The sequence below is a fragment of the Amphichorda felina genome, assembly GCF_050947745.1.
Source record: "Amphichorda felina strain 45539 chromosome Unknown scaffold_1, whole genome shotgun sequence".
Classification (NCBI taxonomy): domain Eukaryota; kingdom Fungi; phylum Ascomycota; class Sordariomycetes; order Hypocreales; family Bionectriaceae; genus Amphichorda; species Amphichorda felina.
Window position 1 is genome coordinate 2041370 of NW_028145049.1, and position 17769 is coordinate 2059138.

Below are 17769 nucleotides of genomic sequence, written 5' to 3' on the forward strand. Positions count from 1 at the left end.
TTCATTTCTTTCCCTTCTTCTCATCAAGGAGTATCCGGTTTCGCGGCGTTTGTTTTTTTCTTGCCTTTTGAATTTCCTTTTTTTCCCCCCCCATCGTCTTGACATGGTCGACGATCGGGACGAGGAGGCATTTACTTACACATATACCATCATCACCATCATCATCATCATATCTACAGATCAGAATCTGACGCTCGCGCGATTCGAAGAAGCAGTACCCTCTCGGGCAAAAAAAAAGGGGGGCAAAGAGTGGGAGGGAGCATGAGGAAAATATGCCCGTATCAACCCGGGACGGAAATAGTATTTACATACCCATATCTTTTGGAGGGATATCCAATGGCGTGAAATTTATGGGTGGTTAGGAAAGGGCCATATGGGAGCAAAGATGGATGGTTGAGCTTCGCAGCTCACTGGGCGACCTGTTATCTGTTGTTGCTGTTTGTTTTTTTTTCTCTTTTTGTTTCCCCCCTTCTTTGTTGTTCGTTTTTTTCTTCTTATTCCCCCTTGCCGCATTTCTTGCTCGCTTGTTCTAGGTACTCGATTGCACATGTTTGGTTTTCTAGCTCTGATATTGACCGGGGAGCGATCCTGATGCGGGACATTGGTACATCACTCGGAGGAAGCAATATATTTATCGACGCCCAATTTTTCCAACGGCCATGGCTGTGTCGTCAAGAATCATCATGTCATTAAGAAGAAGAGAGAAAAAACCAGAGGGGGTATCTATGGCTAACCAATCACTCCGTCATCAGCATCATCATTTGGTTTTAGCCCAGTCGCTCATCCCACAGTTCCTCGACACCCTTCTCACTGAGCTCCGGCATCAGCCTCACGAGGATGAGCTCTAGGATGCCATAGAGCAGGTGCTTGTTGCAGTACTCGTCCGAGAACACCATCAGGAGCCCCTCCACTTCGGCCACCATGTCCTCCTCCTTGAGGTCCTCGTCGTCACGCGCAGCACCCCCATCGCCCGCGAGGGAAACGGGGCTGCGACCCAACGTCAGGCGGCCACCCAGATACATCCTGCAGACCGTCTTGGGCAGGACATCCCAAAGCGCGCTAGCGGCCCGCCGGCGGAGGGCAAGGAGCTCGGCGTCCGTCGAGGGCGGGACCAAGGTGGGCTTGCCTGGGGCATTGTTGGGGAAGAGGACCCCTCGGATAGACCGAAGGAGGGGTGGTATGTGGGATGGGGAGAAGAGGGACCGGATGTGGTGGGACAGGAACCTGGTCACGGAGTGTTGGTTAGCATCGATGGACGAGTTTCCGTGATGGATGGATCAGGGAAGCAGAAAGAGAGACAGGGAGGGATATGGGATGGACGTGAGGTGAGGCCCGAGGAAGCTAGTTGTTGGTGATGGTGCTGGTTCTGGCTGGCCCTTTGCATGGCCGCGTCAAGCCGTGGCGTGGAGGCGTTGGGGGCCCGTATGGAACCCTGGTTGGAGCTGGGGTTGATCCTCACTCGAGGTCGGCGTAAGCGCCTCCGCGGCTAGTGCGGGTGAAGCCCCCTCGGCGACTTTGCCTGTGTTCGATGGACAGGTCGAGGTGGTACCTTGTAGTAGCATCACTCTCCGTAGTCTGTCGAGGCTAGTACTAGCTTTTCCGAAGCATCCCAGCAAGCGTCTCCGCCGGGTGGCGCGGTACGGAAGGCTAAGACTAGGCAAGGTCTTGGTGAATCCCGTCAAAAGTGACGAGGTGGATGATGGGCGTTGAGCTGGTCAGACCCTGGTCGAGGTCGGCGCGTAAATGAGATTATGTGACGCGCTGGTGGACAAGTGAGCCAACATGGGGCCCCCTCGTTGAGCAATCAAAGCCCAGGCCCAGCACTGGGCCACGCCATTGGTCCAACGGCAGCGAGACCTGGCGAATCGACCTCGAGGGCCCGACATATCGCTCAAGACAGAGGATTTGTGTTAGGCAAACACCCAGGGGGGCTGTTGAAGGGGAGGGGGGGGGGATGAAAGGCTAGGCAAGGGCCGCTGGAAGGGACGGGGCGCAGGCGAGCCGGTTGACAAGCCCGTTGTAGATACCCGGTTCTCGATGCTCACTGGAGCATGGCGAGGTCCAGTGACCCGGAAGCCATGCGAGATGGTGTGTATGATGGCTCTCATGTGAAAATGAAGGAGGGCAAGGACTCGACAAAATTAAAAAAAAAAAAAAAAAAAAAAAAAAAGGTCCGATTCTTACCTGTCGACAGTGCTGTTGAGCCCTCCAAGACGCCCGGGTCCGTTGATAGCTCCGTGCTGGACCAGTGACAAGATGCCGTGGAGCCATGGCATCCTCGAGGGCAGCTCGAGCAGGTTTCCAGCGCATGACCAGATCTTGTAGCCGAGGATGGGAACCGTCACGGGTGCCTGCTGAGTGGTGGCTTGCGTACTTTCGGGGTATTTCTCTCCCTCGTATTTGGTCGGTTCGATACCATCGGCGTCAGACACAGACAGCCGAGTCCGGCAAGGCAGCGACGAAGATGCAGCCACCGCGCCGGCGAGGAGACGAATGGATGTGATGAGGAAGATGCACAGGTGGATGATGGAGAGGAAGAAGCCGTGGACGGACCACCTGCGAGCTGGCTTGCTGTCCACATGCCCATCCTGCGAGCCACCCGCGACCCTTTCCGCCGCCTTGGACTTCTTCTCCTGGACTATCCTGGACAGGATGCAGATTCCCTCCCACAGCAGCCACGGCTGGGCTGCCTTGTTGGCCAGGGCGCCGCCAATGATCATCTCGGACAAGATCTGGCCGACCAGCGATGTCAGGCACGGGTTCTCGAGGTCCTCGGTGGGCAGCAGCACCGCGAGGACGGCCTGGACGAGGAGTTGCCGGTAGGCGGCCTCGTTGCGCTGCTGCTCCGCGATGGCATCCTCGTCGTCGGGGCGGGGCACGGGGGACAGCGGCGGGAGGGGATAGGACGCGTGATAGACCTGTCTTGGGTCGACTTGTACAGGTCCGGTCGCAACGGGGTGCTGCGCGGCTCGATAGGCTGTGGGGTTGTTGTCAGCAAGCAAGTTCTCTCTCTCTCTCACTATCGAGGCCAGTGTCCGTGTACTACCTGTGATGTGCTTCTCCACCAGATCGGGAATCTCGTCCAGGACCAGGCTCTCAAAGTCGACCTTGCGGCATCTCTGCTCTAGGGCGCGGGTGCAGTGGGCGACGACGTGGACAATCTCGGCGACAAAGTCGTCGTCGGTGGTGACCTTGGCGTACCAGCTCTGGACGAACTCGCGCAGGATGATGGCCAGCAGGGCGTACAGCTGCAGGTCGACGTCGTTGCGGCTCGTCAGGGGCGGCAGCAGGCCCTCGATGGCGACGGGGGCGTGGGCGGCGTCGCGTGTCTTGTCGCCCAGCTGCTGGGGGCAGAGGGTTCGGCGGATCAGCAGCGACGTGGCGCGGTCGGACAGCGGATCCGGAGCCGTCTGGTGGCGGCCACCACCGCCGCTGCGGCGGGCAGCGTTCGGGTTCGGGGCCGAGTCGGAGTCGGTGGCAGAGGTTGAGGTCGCGAGCTTGGGGCGCCTGGTGGGAGTGGCAGCAGTGGGAGCAGGGGTCGAGGACGGGGTCGATGTGGTGGTGGTGTTGCTGCTGCTGGGCACGCCTGGGCCAGCGGCCGCGTTGGACGTCGCGGCGGTCATAGACGGCTCGTTGTGCGTGGGCTGCTAGGGACCATGGCTGCAGTTCTCAATGGATATGGTTATGGGGGTCTCGATGGCGTCGAGGGTTGAGGTTGAAGTTGGGTTTGGTTAGCTGCGTTGTTGACGTTGCTGTCTGTGTTGTACCACTGTGGGCTGCAGGAGCGCACGGGCACTGCATCATAAACGATGGAGCCACTGCAGCTCTGCATCTCTGCAGCTCTGCAGCTCCTACTCACACATGCATTAACGCATCGACGAGCCTGCCCCTGGATATTAATACACGATCGTACATGGCAGTAGATCAACGGCCAGGGCCTCCTTGTTCTGCATTTGATAATTTCGATCATTGCCGACAGGGTAATCTATACATGTAGTACATGGTAAGGATATCGGATGGAGTTGCTCTATACATAGTACATACGGCCGCGAGCGGCTAGATGGTACACAAATGTTACAAGATAAGCTACAGTCCCCTTTACTCCCGGCTACATTCGCCTGTGTGGATAGATTAGGAGCCACTCATCGTCGTCTCATATCTAAGTCGGGGGGTTAGCAATCTAGGTACTCGTGGGACACGCAGGCTTGTCAGACTGTACCTCTTTCCTCGGAACGCCCAGACGCCCCAGTTGCCGCAGCTGACGTCCTGGGGATCCATGTCGTTCAGATCCCACCGGAGGCTGCGGAAGATGTTCTCCCCGGGCTCAAGCAGCACGTCGAACTCGCCTCCCGACTTCTGCTTGACCCACTCCACATCCCGCTCCAGGTCAAACTGCGTGTACCCGGTGCTGATGATGGGCACCTTGGTCTCCAGCAGCTGCGGCAACGTCTCCTCCCACTCGTGGCTGCTGGCCGGGTGGCCCAGGCCGGGGTGGAACAGCACGAAGCAGTCAAAGTACGGGTCGTACGGCGCAAAGTGGCCCGTCTTGTGGATCGTGGTGTAGTAATCCACAATCGTGCTAATCTTCATCCGGTGGGACACGCGGTCCTCCACCACGGCGCCGAAGGGGTTCGAGGGGGTGCGCTCGGGCAGCGGGAACTCGTCGTCTCGGTTGGCCATGCTCTCCGGCCCGATGAGGACGAGGTGGAACTTGGACTCGGGGAAGAGGTACGCCAGCTGGATCCACACGGACCGGGGCAGCGAGGACTCGGCCCGCGCACCGAGCACGAAGATCCTCACCGGCGGGGGCTCCGGGCGCAGCTGGTTGACACCGGCTCCACGGCCGGACCGGGGTGGGTGTAGGTTATACCTCAGGGCTTTTTTTTGGATCTAGTCAGTCTCGGCAAGCACAGGCTGGTTTCACATGTTCGGGGGAAACCTACCGCTGAAGCTCTTCAGACCCTCCACCGTCATGCGCTCGCCCTCCTTGATGCTGTAGGGGCTCAGCTCATGCAGGATACTGCCGACAGTAATCGGGTACGTCAGGAGCCGTGTGATCTGCCTCATGGAGCGGTCCGAGTTGACGGCGTCGAAGCCGCGCGTGTACATGAGGGTGTCCCAGTTGGTCATGTTGATCATGGCCTCCTCCATCTGGTTCTCGGGGAGGTTGGCCTCGTGGAAGACGCGGCCGGACCGGAGATCGTGGTCGTCCTCGTTGATCTGCCTCAGGGTGTCGCAGACCTTGAGGTGGTTCTCGTAGTCGTCCATCCAGTGCTCCTTGCTGCAGTAGACCGGCAGGCCGCAGTCGGGGCACTCAAAGTCGACATGGGCCGGGGCAGCGGCGCCCCCGGCGGCGACCTCGCCCTCGGCTTTCGGCGCAACCGTGGGGACTTTGGTATGCTGGTGGTCGGGGTGCGGGCAGTAGGCGTGCTGCTTCATGAAGGCTGCGCGGCGGCGGAACTCGGGGACGGGCGACTCCGAGAAGGGGTGGAAGAGGTTGTCCTCAGTTAGCCTCAACGGGGACTCGGAGTCCTTGGCGGAGACGGCGGCTTCGGCTGCGGGATTGGCGCTCGAGGTGAAGCTCACCCGCTTTGGCGTGGTGCTGTGGATGGCCCGTACGTGGTGCGTCGTCGTGGGCGGGATCCAAGATCGCGGCACATTTCGAGCCACCAATTGCCTCCGCAGCGACGCAGAACAGCGCCCGCAGAGGCTCGAGGCAGCCCGCCGCAGTGATGGCTCCATTTTGAGCGAAGTCGGTCACCAAACGGCGTGGGAATGCGGCTTCGTCGTCCACCGAGAGTGGTTGCGTGAGCTGACAGAGGCACTTCGTACGATTTGCATCCGTATTTTAGCCTGCAGGCAGTCAAGTCACTTCCAGCCCAGGCCCCAAGGAGCTCGGGCCACCTCCAAATTGGACCAAAATTGGATGCGCCGCAAAAATATTCACCCATTTCTCCGACCACCAAAGTTTTGACCTCTTTGCAGCTCTGAGCTGCCTCCTCTGCCCATTTTCTCCCACCTCCATCAACATCTTCATTGCGCCATTGTAGCCAGTGCAGCCCGCTCGGACACGACCACCCGAGTCCTGAAGCCGCGCAGGCTCCACTGCGCCCAGCTGTGACCATGGCGACCACCTCGAACATGTTCCTCTACTCGCTGACGATCCAGCCGCCAACCAACGTCGTCCAAGCGGTTCTGGGCCAGTTCGCAGGCACCAAGGAGCAGCTCATCATCTCCGGTGCCGGGTCTCGCCTGACTCTCCTGCGGCCGGATCCCCAGCAGGGAAAGGTTGTCACCCTTCTGTCTCATGACATCTTTGGCATCATCCGTTCCCTCGCGGCCTTCCGCCTCGCTGGCAGCAACAAGGGTAAGTCGTCCACAAACCGAGTCTCTCTGTAAGATTCACTTAGTGATATTCAACAAGCGCCGAACCAGTCCGCCAGAGTCAATGGCGGCCGTTGTTGTCCTCAAGTTCACTGTGCTGACGCGGCATCCCAGATTACCTGATCTTGGCTACCGACTCTGGTCGAATCACCATTATCGAGTATCTCCCCGCGCAGAACCGCTTCCACCGCCTGCATCTCGAGACTTTTGGCAAGTCTGGTGTGCGGAGAGTGATCCCGGGCGAGTACCTTGCTTGTGATCCCAAGGGACGCGCGTGTTTGATCGCGTCAATTGAGAAAAACAAGCTTGTTTATGTCCTGAACCGCAATTCGCAGGCCGAATTGACCATCTCATCGCCTCTTGAGGCTCACAAACCTGGTGTGCTAGTCATCTCCATGGTCGCCCTGGATGTCGGCTACGCCAACCCAGTGTTTGCTGCCCTGGAACTTGATTACTCCGAGGTGGACCAGGACCCCACAGGTCAAGCCCTGCAAGAGGCCGAGACGCAGCTTGTCTACTACGAGCTGGACCTCGGGCTGAACCACGTCGTCCGGAAATGGTCAGACACGGTCGACCCGACGTCTTCGCTGCTGTTCCAGGTTCCCGGAGGCAACGATGGCCCAAGCGGAGTTCTCGTCTGCGGAGAGGAGAACATCACATACCGGCACTCGAATCAGGAAGCATTCCGTGTCCCCATTCCTCGTCGAAAGGGAGCCACGGAAGATCCCTCGAGGAAGCGGACAATCGTCGCTGGCGTCATGCACAAGTTGAAGGGCAGCGCTGGCGCATTCTTCTTCCTCTTGCAGACCGAGGACGGCGATCTCCTCAAGGTCACAATCGACATGGTCGAGGACGAGGAGGGCAACCCCACTGGAGAAGTCCAGAGGCTCAAGGTCAAGTACTTTGACACGGTGCCCGTCGCGTCGAACCTGTGCATCCTGAAGAGCGGCTTCCTCTATGTCGCCAGCCAGTTTGGCAACTACTCCTTCTACCAGTTTGAGAAGCTGGGCGACGACGACGATGAGCTCGAGTTCTCTAGCGACAACTATCCCACCGACCCCCAGGCATCATATGAGCCTGCCTACTTCTACCCACGTCCAGCAGAGAATCTCGCTCTGGTGGACAGCATCCCGGCCATGAACCCGCTGATCGACTGCAAAGTCGCAAATGTCACCGGCGAGGATGCCCCCCAAATCTTTACTGTCTGCGGAAACGGTGCGCGAAGCACCTTCAGGATGCTGAAGCATGGCCTTGAGGTGAATGAGATTGTCGCCTCAGAGTTGCCCGGCATACCGTCCGCAGTGTGGACACTAAAGTTGAGCCGAGGAGACCAGTATGATGCCTACATCGTGCTCTCCTTCTCCAACGGAACTCTGGTCCTTAGCATAGGCGAGACCGTTGAGGAAGTGAGCGACTCTGGTTTTCTCACCAGCGTACCCACTCTGGCAGCACAGCTCTTGGGCGAAGATGGCCTCATCCAGGTCCATCCCAAGGGTATTCGGCACATCCGAAACGGCCACATCAACGAATGGGCCGCCCCTCAACACCGCTCCATTGTGGCTGCTTCCACCAACGCCCACCAGGTGGCGGTGGCGCTCAGCTCCGGTGAGATCGTCTACTTCGAGATGGACTCGGATGGCTCATTGGCCGAGTACGACGAGAAGAAGGAGATGTTTGGAACCGTCACCTGCCTCAGCTTGGGCGAGGTTCCCGAGGGTAGACTTCGAAGTTCATTCCTCGCCGTGGGGTGCGATGACTGCACCGTTCGCATCCTGAGTCTCGACCCCGAGACAACGCTAGAGAACAAGTCGGTCCAGGCCCTGACGGCTGCTCCCACTTCCCTAGCCATCATTGCTATGGAGGACTCGTCATCAGGAGGTTCCACTCTTTACCTGCACATTGGTCTGCACTCTGGTGTCTACCTGCGAACTGTGCTTGATGAGGTCACTGGCGAGTTGACTGACACTCGCCAAAAATTCCTGGGTCCCAAGGGAGTCAGGTTATTCCAGGTCACCGTCCAAGGGAGGACGTGTGTTCTTGGACTCAGCTCCCGCCCGTGGCTCGGATATTCAGATCCCATCACCAAAAACTTTGTCGTGACGCCTCTGAACTACGTCGACTTGGAGTGGGGTTGGAACTTCAGCAGTGAGCAGTGCGAGGAAGGTGTCGTTGGCATCCAGGGCCAATCACTAAGGTACGTGTGCAAGCCATGCCTTTTCTCTTACGTCTTTCACATTTGCTCCCTCTATGATGACGACTTTAATACTTATGCCCAAGGGCTGTGAGGAGTATTTTATCTTTTCCAATTGTTCCTACTGAAGAGCTCACAATACCCATTTTTCGTTTTGAATACCTGGTGGTTTGGAGTATTATGCTAACACATATTGCTCTCAAAGGATCTTTGCGATTGACCGACTCGGGGATAATCTAATCCAGACGTCTGCTGCGTTGACGTACACACCAAAGAAGTTGGTCAAACACCCCGACCAGCCTTACTTCTATACTATAGAAGCCGATAACAACGTTCTGCCTCCGGATCTACGCGCACAGCTCCTGGCAGACCCTGGCGCGGTAAACGGAGACGCGAAAGATCTTCCTGCCGAGGACTTTGGCTATCCCCGGGGGAACCGTCGCTGGGCGTCCTGCATCAGTGTGATTGACCCCACTGGCGAGGTACCCGAGGTCCTCCAGACACTGCATTTGGAGAACAACGAAGCAGCAGTCAGTGTCGCTATGGCGCCGTTCGCCAGTCAGGACAACGAGAGCTTCCTCATTGTCGGAACCGGCAAGGACATGGTGGTGAACCCTAGGAGTTTCTCGGAGGGCTACCTGCACGTTTATCGGTGCCAGGAAGGCGGCAGGGAACTGGAATTCATCCACAAGACCAAGATCGAGGAACCGCCAGTAGCGCTCTTGCCGTTCCAGGGGAAGATCCTCGTCGGCATAGGGAAGACGTTGAGGATGTATGACCTCGGACTGCGGCAGATGCTGCGCAAGGCCCAAGCCGAAGTGGCTCCACAGCAAATTGTCACACTGAATACCCAAGGCAACCGCATCGTTGTGGGCGACGTTCAGCAAGGGATAACCTATGCCGTGTATAAGCCCGCAACGAACAAGATCATACCTTTCGCCGACGACACAGTTGCCCGCTGGACGACATGTTCGACCATGGTGGACTACGAGTCGGTTGCGGGAGGTGACAAGTTCGGAAACATGTTCATTGTCCGCTGTCCTGAAAAGGCCAGCGAGGAGGCGGATGAAGAGCAGAGCGGCCTCCATCTCGTCAATGCGAGGGAATATCTACATGGAACATCGCATCGCCTTAGTCTCATGTGCCATTTCTTCACGCAGGACATCCTGACCAGCATCTCCAAGGCAAGTCTCGTGGTTGGAGGCCAGGACATCTTGCTCTGGACTGGCGTCATGGGCACCATTGGCGTCTTTATTCCCTTCGTCAGCCGTGAGGATGCAGACTTCTTCCAGAGCCTCGAGCAGCACCTGAGGACCGAGGACCCGCCCCTAGCAGGGAGGGACCATCTGATCTACCGCGGGTACTATGCGCCGGTCAAGGGTGTCATTGACGGCGACCTCTGTGAGAGGTACACGCTTCTTCCCAACGATAAGAAGCTCATGATTGCGGGCGAACTCGACCGGTCCGTCCGCGAGATCGAGAGGAAGATTTCGGTAAGCAATGCCCGGCTCCCCTTTCCACAGCAACAACAAAAATGCTAATAAGAAAATAGGACATCCGAACACGCTCTGCATTCTGATGAATAAGGATTGTTTTATGGAAATGTATCTCGGCGTTCTAGTCAATGAATAATGTACACTATAGGGACGTGTGCAAGGGTGCCGGCGTCGAATTGCAGGCCTGATGTTGCCGGCCTGGGATGGCTTATCATATAAGTGGAGGACGGAGTCAAGGATGATACTCCCAGCGTTTTTACAAAGAGAAATTTACAAAGTAAGAATCTTAATGACCAGAGGATCTTCCCCCCACAACGCCAACGTGACAAATCGACTTACAAGCCCCGCCAAAAAGGACCGCGATTCTTGTGCCCCTTGGCCGGCTGCTTTCCTCGGCTGGGATGCTCCCTCTCCCAGGCCTCGTCGGCAAAGTAGGCGTCGACGGCCGCGGCGAGGTCGTACCCGGCCTGCTCGAGGTACAGCGTGGCGACGTCGTAGTCGGCGACCTTGGATGAGGTCATGAAGCGGCGGATCCTGGACCGACGGCGCTCCTCGTCCTCGCCCTCGACGGGCCGGGGGGACAGGCTCACACCGCCCCCGTAGAACTCCCCCGGGATGAGCACGGTGCGCCGCGCGGTCAGCAGGTGGTCGCTGGTGATGTTGTTGGCGCGGCGCAGGGCCGCGGCAGGGACGCCGTAGCGCAGCGAGAGGGACGCGACGGTGTCGTGCTCGTGGTCGAGGAAGTGCAGCGTGTCCTCTGGGGCGGCTTCCTTGTCGCCGGCGGCGGCCGAGGCGGCGAGGGCGGCCTTTTCGTCGGTGGGATCGGGCTGGGTTGTTACAGTGGCGCTCGGGGTGTAAGGCGGTGGCGGCGCTGTCGCCGATGCTAGTACCTCGGTGGTGGTGGTGGTGGTGGTCTTGGAGCTTCGTCCGGCGACCGGCGTGTAAGATGGAGGGTCTCTGAGGCCCTGCGGGAGGGGGGAGGGTCCCGTGGATACCTGACAGTAGGGGCAGTACTCGGCGAAGCGGCTGTTCCTCTAGTTCTGGATGTCAGTGAATATACACAGAGCTGGTATGTTGCCTGGGGACCAACGTGAATGCAGTCGCCACAGATGACCCTGGCGCAACAGGCAACGCGGCGGTCCTCTGGCAGGGCCTTTGCAGACGGATATGGCGGGGCGGCGGATAGGATCGTGGCACAGGTGCAGCAGGATTCCATGGTCAAAGGTGGAGGAGGAGCGGTGTCAAGGCCATCTACTATTATATTAGGTATCTTGTAGTATGTATCATCGTGAGGAGGTTGTTCCCACGGTACGAATAGTGGGAGGTTGCGAAGGTGACCCTGCAGGGTTGCTGCACATGGCCAATCACGTCATGGGAATAGGTGTCATGACGCCACCAGGAAAGCTGCTTCTGGACGACTTCTGGTAGAATGCTAGTAGGTGTAGCAATATACCATCAAATATTGGCTATCCAATTTTATCCTTTTGAGCAGGCTGCTTTAAGGAAGCGTAGATGGTGGCAGGGCGATCACTATCTAGGTCCATGTTAGGTATGGGTATATTCAAGGTCCTGGCATAAGGTGTGAAGATCTGAACAATTCTGTCCGCTCTCTCCCATACACCACCAACCACCTCACCCATCTCGCCCTGCGAATCCCTCCGATACCACTCGGCAACGAGAAACACAAGAGATCCCATCTCCTTGCCAAGAACATCGTTCGTCCCAGGGAGGCATCGCCCATCATGAGCAAGCCTCTGGCCTTCGGGCTCAACATGACAAAGAAGCCCGGCGCGTCAAAGCCTGGCGCGTCCAAGCCGCCGCCTCCGAAGCGCAAACCCATGTTTGGCGGCAATGACGACTCCGACGATGATGCCACCACCGGCGCGGCCAAGGTGGAGGAAATTGGTGGCGACCTAGACGACTTTGGTACATCATCAGCAGCAGCCCCGACATCGTCACGAAAAGGACCAAAGTCCAAGACCGGCGCCCCCACACAGCCCCCGAAGCTGAAATCAAAAACCCAGCCCAACGCCATGTTCGGCGACCTGTCGAGCGCCCTGTCGTCGCGCAAGAACGCCGAGGCGGCCGCCGAGCTCGACGCGAGCGTCTACGAGTACGATGCCGTCTACGACTCGCTCAAGCCCCAGAAGCCCGCCGCCGCCGAGGACCGGGATCGGCGGCCAAAGTACATGCGTGGGCTGCTGGAGGCGGCAGAGGTGCGCAAGCGCGACGCCCTGATCGCCGAGGAGAAGAAGATTGCGCGGGATCGCGAGGCCGAGGGCGAGGAGTATGACGGCAAAGAGAAGTTTGTCACCGAGGCGTACCGCAAGCAGCAGGAGGAGAATAAGCGCATAGAGGAGGAGGAGAAGAGGAGGGAGGAGGCCGAGGCCAAGAAGAACCAGACGGGCGGAATGTCGGGCTTCTACAAGAACCTGCTCGATCGGAACGAGCAGAGGCATTCCGAGGTGGTCAAGGCTGCTGAGAACGTAGCCAAGGATGGCCCCAAACAGGAGGAGAAGTTGGATGAGACCAAAGAGGCCGGTGCAGACAAAGGGGAAGCAAAACGCGCCAAGGAACTCAACGAAAAAGGCGCCGACATTGCCATCAACGAGGAGGGTCAAGTTGTAGACAAGCGCCAGCTCCTCAAGGGTGGTCTGAACCTCGGCGCGAAGCGCAATGACACAGGGCCCAAACAGGACAACCGCCCAGCCGAGAGGGAGCGACGGCCGACGACGGGACAGCAAGTGGGCAACAAGCAGGCCATGAGGGAGCGGCAGTCGCGCATGCTGGCCGAGCAGCTCGAGCAGTCTATGAAGCGCTCAAGGGACGAGGCGGAGGCTCAGCGTGAGGAGGCGGAGCGTACGGCTAAGAGCCGCAAGACAGAGGGCGAGATCTCAAGTGCGAGGGAGAGATATCTAGCCCGGAAGCGCGCAGCCGAGGAGGAGAAGAAGAAGGCTGCTAGTGTAGCAGATTAGATTTGAGATACCAATTGAACTACAAATGCCCAAGCAGCCATTGCGGTGGGGCTTTCGCAGCTTTGATTTTATCCAATCCATGGGGCCAAGCTCTGCGTCTATATGTATCTATACATGGGCCATAATCCGGGCTCCCCATTTTCCCAGCCTCTGGCAGTGTTTGCCGACGGGGCCCAAAGTACACGTTCTCGGGACTGCCTCGATGGCTGCCTAACCAAGGCTTCATATCGTACAGGCATAACTTCCGCCTCCAGGGGCGTAATTATAGGTCATCCGACGGCGACCTTTTGCTTCTAGGAGGAGCCCTGCTCCTGGCGTATGCGGTTGATGTAGGCAGAGTTGACCTGGTTCCACGCGGCCATGTACTTCTCCATGCACGACGTGGCGCACGACTGCTCGTTGCTGGACATGGAGCTGCCGGGCTTGGGGACGCACTTCTCGAAGCAGTTCTCCTGGACTTTCTACAGCGGCAATACCCTTTAGCTAACATCCCGGGGTAGAACGGCTGGCTCGAGACTTACCTCGATGAGGACGCGCGCGTTGGCGAGGTTGGCCTCGCTAGAGACCTGCTTCATCACAGCTTCCTTGACCTGCTTGGAGTCCATGGTTGCGGATGTGCGCCGATATTCGGGAGGTTGTGGAGGAGGAGGAGTAGTCGGGTTCGTTGCTGGTTGTGAAAGCTCTGAAGTCTGAACCATCAACGCTCGAAACTTGGGCAATTGGACGTCAGGTCCTGCGAGGCTGTGTGGCTGGTGCTGTGGCGCACGCTGCACCAACAGGGGCGCCCCAATTTGCACCCCAGGTTTTTCCCGGTGCCTTGTGGCGTCGTCCCGCACGCGGTGTGCCCACCCGGGAAGAGGACAGCTGTGCTAGCTGGGCCTGGCCTGTGACATTTGGGAGATCGACCTCCCTGTCCACAACCAGGCACTGGGAACATCGCTTCTCGACCAACTCCCGCCCCTCCACGAACCTTCAACGACCGCAGACAGCCGCGCCAGAAAGAGAGGCCAGGCTCGTCCCGACCCGATTGACGAATTCTGCGAGTGCTACAGGCTCCCGTGCTGGAGGCACAAGCGGCCCATCATGCGGCTGTTCTCGCTGTCCGCCGCGCTCTTCGCGGCCTTTGCCTGGACCACCAAGGCGGCCGAGGAGGGAGAAATCAAGAGTGTTTCGGTTCGGTCCCATCAGCCTCTCCTTTATCCTGGGTCAAATGTGCGGTATGGCTAACGGCGGGTTGTGCACAGCTTAGGACGCACAGTCTAGTCCAGGTGTGTGGCGATCGATGATGGGGCGCGCACGCGACTAGAGAGATTGGGAAAACTGACGACAACTACCACAGCCATATCTTGACTCGGATATGAACAGCCGATGGTTCGACTTTGGAGGAGACACCATTGTCCGCACAGACTCGTATGGCAGAACTGACCGTTCCTCGTGCACGTGGGGGACATTGACACCGCTGACCATTTTGCCTGTTTTATCAGTTACGTCCGCCTGACATCCGATCGGCCCTCGCAGTCCGGCTGGCTGTTTTCCCGCGTTCCCCTGACGGCTACTAACTGGGAGGTGGAGGTTGAGTTTCGGATTTCCGGCAAGAACCAGCTCTACGGCGATGGCCTCGCCATGTGGGTGACCCGCCAGCGCGCCCAGCCGGGCGACGTCTTTGGCCACACGGACAAGTTCGAGGGACTGGGAATCTTCATCGACACGTACAAGAACAACCGCCCGGGAGTCGTCTTCCCCTACGTCATGGCCATGTTCGGCGACGGGGAGACGTCGTACGACAAGAACACGGACGGCAAGAGCACCGAGCTGGCGGGCTGCTCGGCACGCGGGATCCGCAACGCCAACCAGCCGACCAAGATGCGCCTGACGTACTTCCAGGACAAGCAGCTCAAGCTGGAGCTGCAGTACAAGAGCGAGAACGACTGGATGCTGTGCTTCGACATAGAGTCGCCGCCAGCCATCCCCAACATTGCCTACCTGGGCTTCAGCGCCGAGACGGGCCAGCTGAGCGATAACCACGACATCATCTCGGTGCGCGCCAAGAACATGTACATCAGCCCGGGATCCAGCGGGGGCGGCGGCAAGGCCAGCGCCGCCGGCAAGAACCGCAACAAGAACAAGAAGAAGCAGGGCGGCAGCTGGCTCTGGTTCTTCGCCAAGATTGTCCTCTTTATCATTGTCGCGGGCGGCGCGTACGTGGGCTGGACGGCGTACAGGGCGAGAAGCAAGACTCACCGCTTCTGAGGGGGGGCGAGACGGATAGTTGGGGAGCCGAGCCGTCGCAGTGGAGGGCCGGCGGTGAAAGTAAAGAATGTGTGTGATGGCGGTGACCTGCGTATACTACTAGTAGCTACTATCAAAAAGCCTGCCCTGGACGGGACAGAAGGACCGGGGTCTGGGGTATTTTCCTTGCGTACTTGCTCACATTGCGGAGTGTCTGGGCATCGATAGTTGGGAGTTGAAGTGTCGGCAATGAATATAAGTTGTTCAAATTATCTTGCTACGTACCTTATCTTCAACACCTTCCATAGCGGGTTGGTAGGCTGTGATGGCAATCATGTCAGTCTCATACCATGCGTGACCACAATATATTCCTGTTGTGCATCTTTTGTATTTTCTGTCCCCTGGGCTTAACATCTAAATTCTTATTAATATGTATGACGCTTGGGTCTTACGAATACTGCGAAACTTAAACCTAGCTCGTACCCCGGACAACGTGGCTGATACCTTGATGCCTTGACTGAGATCTCCCTCACAATTGGTACGATCGTACCCGTATAGGGCGGTGGCTGTGAACTGCGAACAGCAAACCCGAAACACTCATACTGCGACCCGCAACCTTGATTGCTACCTAGTATTTTGCCGCCCTCGTGGGGTCATCCCGTCTCCCGATCCTTCGCAAGTTCATGGACAGGGGCGCACCCCAGCACACGGGAACATGATTCGCACAGTGCATGGCGGATTCGAGCTGGATGGCGCATTGCCGCATCGTCGCATGCCGCCAGGGAGGACTGCCGGACTGGCAAGCGCCGCTAACGAGGCTGATGTGAGGGAATGATGGTTTAAAGTCACCTAGGCGGCCCCTCCGTGCGGCACGGGAGGCAGCCGTCGAGGTGACTCCTATGATCTCACCGCCGGCGAGCCCCTTCCCATTCAGTCAGTCAGCCAGCCAGCCAGCCAGCCAGCCTGAACGATGAGGATCGCGAGAAGCATCAGTCTCCTCCTCGTGGCGTTTGCCCTCCCCGTGCAGCCCGTCTGCTACTATCCCAACGGCGATGCGTCCAACCAAGACGTCCCCTGCAACGATGGCGACGACGAGTCGACCTGCTGCGGGCCGGGGCTGGCCTGCCTGGGCAACAACCTGTGCATGGCCACCGGGGTCGGCATCCAGAGCCCGACGATGAAGTCGACCTACGTCCGGGGCACCTGCACCGACAGGAGCTGGAGGAGCGGCAACTGTCCCAACTTTTGCATAAACGACGAGGTGGACCGGCTGGACCAGGGTATGCCGATAGAGAAGTGCCCTGCTAACAAAGACAACGACGACGACGATGGGGAGGAGGAGGGTGGCAAAGAGGAGCTGTACTACTGCGTCAACAAGAGGAAGCCGGACTGCGCCAACAGACATAACGTCTTGGTGTTCGAGGGTGAGTCTGATATACACGGGGTCATGGAATAGGCGGTGGGAGGGCAGGGGGATGCTGACACTGGCCAGGCCCTGCGAGTACCATCACAACTATCGGCGTAGCTCCATCGAGCACGAGGGTATCTACTACCGAGTCAACCACAGAGACACGAATGGAAGCTCCCGCGAGTGATCCGTCGGAAGACACAGCAAGCGGATCAAGCAGATCAAGTGAGCCAAGCGAATCGAGTGGACCAAGCGGCTCAGGTCTTTCACACGAAGCGTCAATAGGGATAGGGGCGGGCCTCGGGGTTGGCGGGCTGGCCATGGTCGTGGTCGTGGCGCTGCTCTTGATCTGGCGACGTCGGGTCTCCAGGCGGTCGTCACAGGAGCTGCCCACCAGTAGTATGCCAGCGCAAGAACTCATTGGGGACGAGCCGACGAGGAAGGTTGAGATGGATTCTGAGCAGAGCCCGGCGTCCGATTTGGAGGCGCGAGGGACTCGTGTGTATGCTCAGCTTTGACGATACCATGGGCGGAGTGGGAAGCAATAGGTAATGAAGCATCGTCTTTAAACAGTCAAGGTATACAAGCCAGGTAGGTACGGAACTTTCATGCACTGTTGCGAAGTATCTACTATTATTAGTTCAGCATAGCAATCACTTTTTGATAATATATCACGCATCAGAGGCGAAAGATTCAAGCTACCCCGGGCTGGATATCTAGTACTACTAGTGCCTCAGCAGTCATAGTACTACCGGGTAACTATGCGAGCATGTGGTAAAGTACGGATAGTAGTAGTATGATATACTAACCCAGCATTCCATTTGATGCATCATCGGCACGACCAAACTCCGATAGCCGCAAGCATCTTGAATTTGGCAGAGGAGCCAGTGTCAGCTCATTGGATTCTTGGGACGTCCTTGGAATGCTAATGATGATACCGCTTCGGGGATGCTGGCACCACCACTGGATGAACAAGCCGACCGTCGACTCTCACATACCACTTTGGCCGAAGCAAGGCGACGTGAGAGATGATGCACGTTGGGCTTGCTGGTCGATAACTCGATGTCCCACTGGTACTTGTCATGT

At 58.0% G+C, this 17769-nt stretch overlaps 8 protein-coding genes across 8 annotated transcripts; 4 read left to right on the forward strand and 4 right to left on the reverse strand.

The window, feature by feature from the left end:
- Window positions 1–767: 767 nt before the first annotated feature.
- Window positions 768–3623, reverse strand: ACO1O0_000658 (PXA domain-containing protein; the record flags this gene model as incomplete). Its single annotated transcript, XM_083190155.1, has 3 exons — window positions 768–1224; window positions 2185–2977; window positions 3047–3623. 3 exons carry the CDS (start codon window positions 3621–3623, stop codon window positions 768–770), a joined length of 1827 nt encoding a protein of 608 aa, XP_083054014.1.
- Window positions 3624–4131: 508 nt separating this feature from the next.
- On the reverse strand, window positions 4132–5742 carry MSS51 (zinc-finger of mitochondrial splicing suppressor 51-domain-containing protein; the record flags this gene model as incomplete). The annotated part of the gene is made up of 3 exons (XM_083190156.1): window positions 4132–4159; window positions 4220–4877; window positions 4944–5742. The coding sequence occupies 3 exons, from the start codon at window positions 5740–5742 to the stop codon at window positions 4132–4134; spliced, it is 1485 nt and encodes a 494-aa protein (XP_083054015.1).
- A 381-nt stretch (window positions 5743–6123) lies between these two features.
- On the forward strand, window positions 6124–10154 carry RSE1 (CPSF A subunit region-domain-containing protein; the record flags this gene model as incomplete). Its single annotated transcript, XM_083190157.1, has 4 exons — window positions 6124–6367; window positions 6499–8578; window positions 8781–10068; window positions 10128–10154. The coding sequence occupies 4 exons, from the start codon at window positions 6124–6126 to the stop codon at window positions 10152–10154; spliced, it is 3639 nt and encodes a 1212-aa protein (XP_083054016.1).
- A 252-nt stretch (window positions 10155–10406) lies between these two features.
- ACO1O0_000661 (uncharacterized protein) lies at window positions 10407–11287 on the reverse strand (the record flags this gene model as incomplete). Its single annotated transcript, XM_083190158.1, has 2 exons — window positions 10407–11105; window positions 11162–11287. The coding sequence occupies 2 exons, from the start codon at window positions 11285–11287 to the stop codon at window positions 10407–10409; spliced, it is 825 nt and encodes a 274-aa protein (XP_083054017.1).
- Window positions 11288–11813: 526 nt separating this feature from the next.
- On the forward strand, window positions 11814–13046 carry ACO1O0_000662 (coiled-coil domain-containing protein 55-domain containing protein; the record flags this gene model as incomplete). The annotated part of the gene is made up of 1 exon (XM_083190159.1): window positions 11814–13046. One exon carries the CDS (start codon window positions 11814–11816, stop codon window positions 13044–13046), a length of 1233 nt encoding a protein of 410 aa, XP_083054018.1.
- Window positions 13047–13339: 293 nt separating this feature from the next.
- Window positions 13340–13651, reverse strand: TIM13 (protein translocase subunit TIM13; the record flags this gene model as incomplete). The annotated part of the gene is made up of 2 exons (XM_083190160.1): window positions 13340–13507; window positions 13568–13651. 2 exons carry the CDS (start codon window positions 13649–13651, stop codon window positions 13340–13342), a joined length of 252 nt encoding a protein of 83 aa, XP_083054019.1.
- A 478-nt stretch (window positions 13652–14129) lies between these two features.
- Window positions 14130–15296, forward strand: ACO1O0_000664 (concanavalin A-like lectin/glucanase domain-containing protein; the record flags this gene model as incomplete). The annotated part of the gene is made up of 4 exons (XM_083190161.1): window positions 14130–14219; window positions 14291–14314; window positions 14386–14456; window positions 14531–15296. The coding sequence occupies 4 exons, from the start codon at window positions 14130–14132 to the stop codon at window positions 15294–15296; spliced, it is 951 nt and encodes a 316-aa protein (XP_083054020.1).
- A 949-nt stretch (window positions 15297–16245) lies between these two features.
- On the forward strand, window positions 16246–16731 carry ACO1O0_000665 (uncharacterized protein; the record flags this gene model as incomplete). Its single annotated transcript, XM_083190162.1, has 1 exon — window positions 16246–16731. The coding sequence occupies one exon, from the start codon at window positions 16246–16248 to the stop codon at window positions 16729–16731; it is 486 nt and encodes a 161-aa protein (XP_083054021.1).
- Window positions 16732–17769: the final 1038 nt, after the last annotated feature.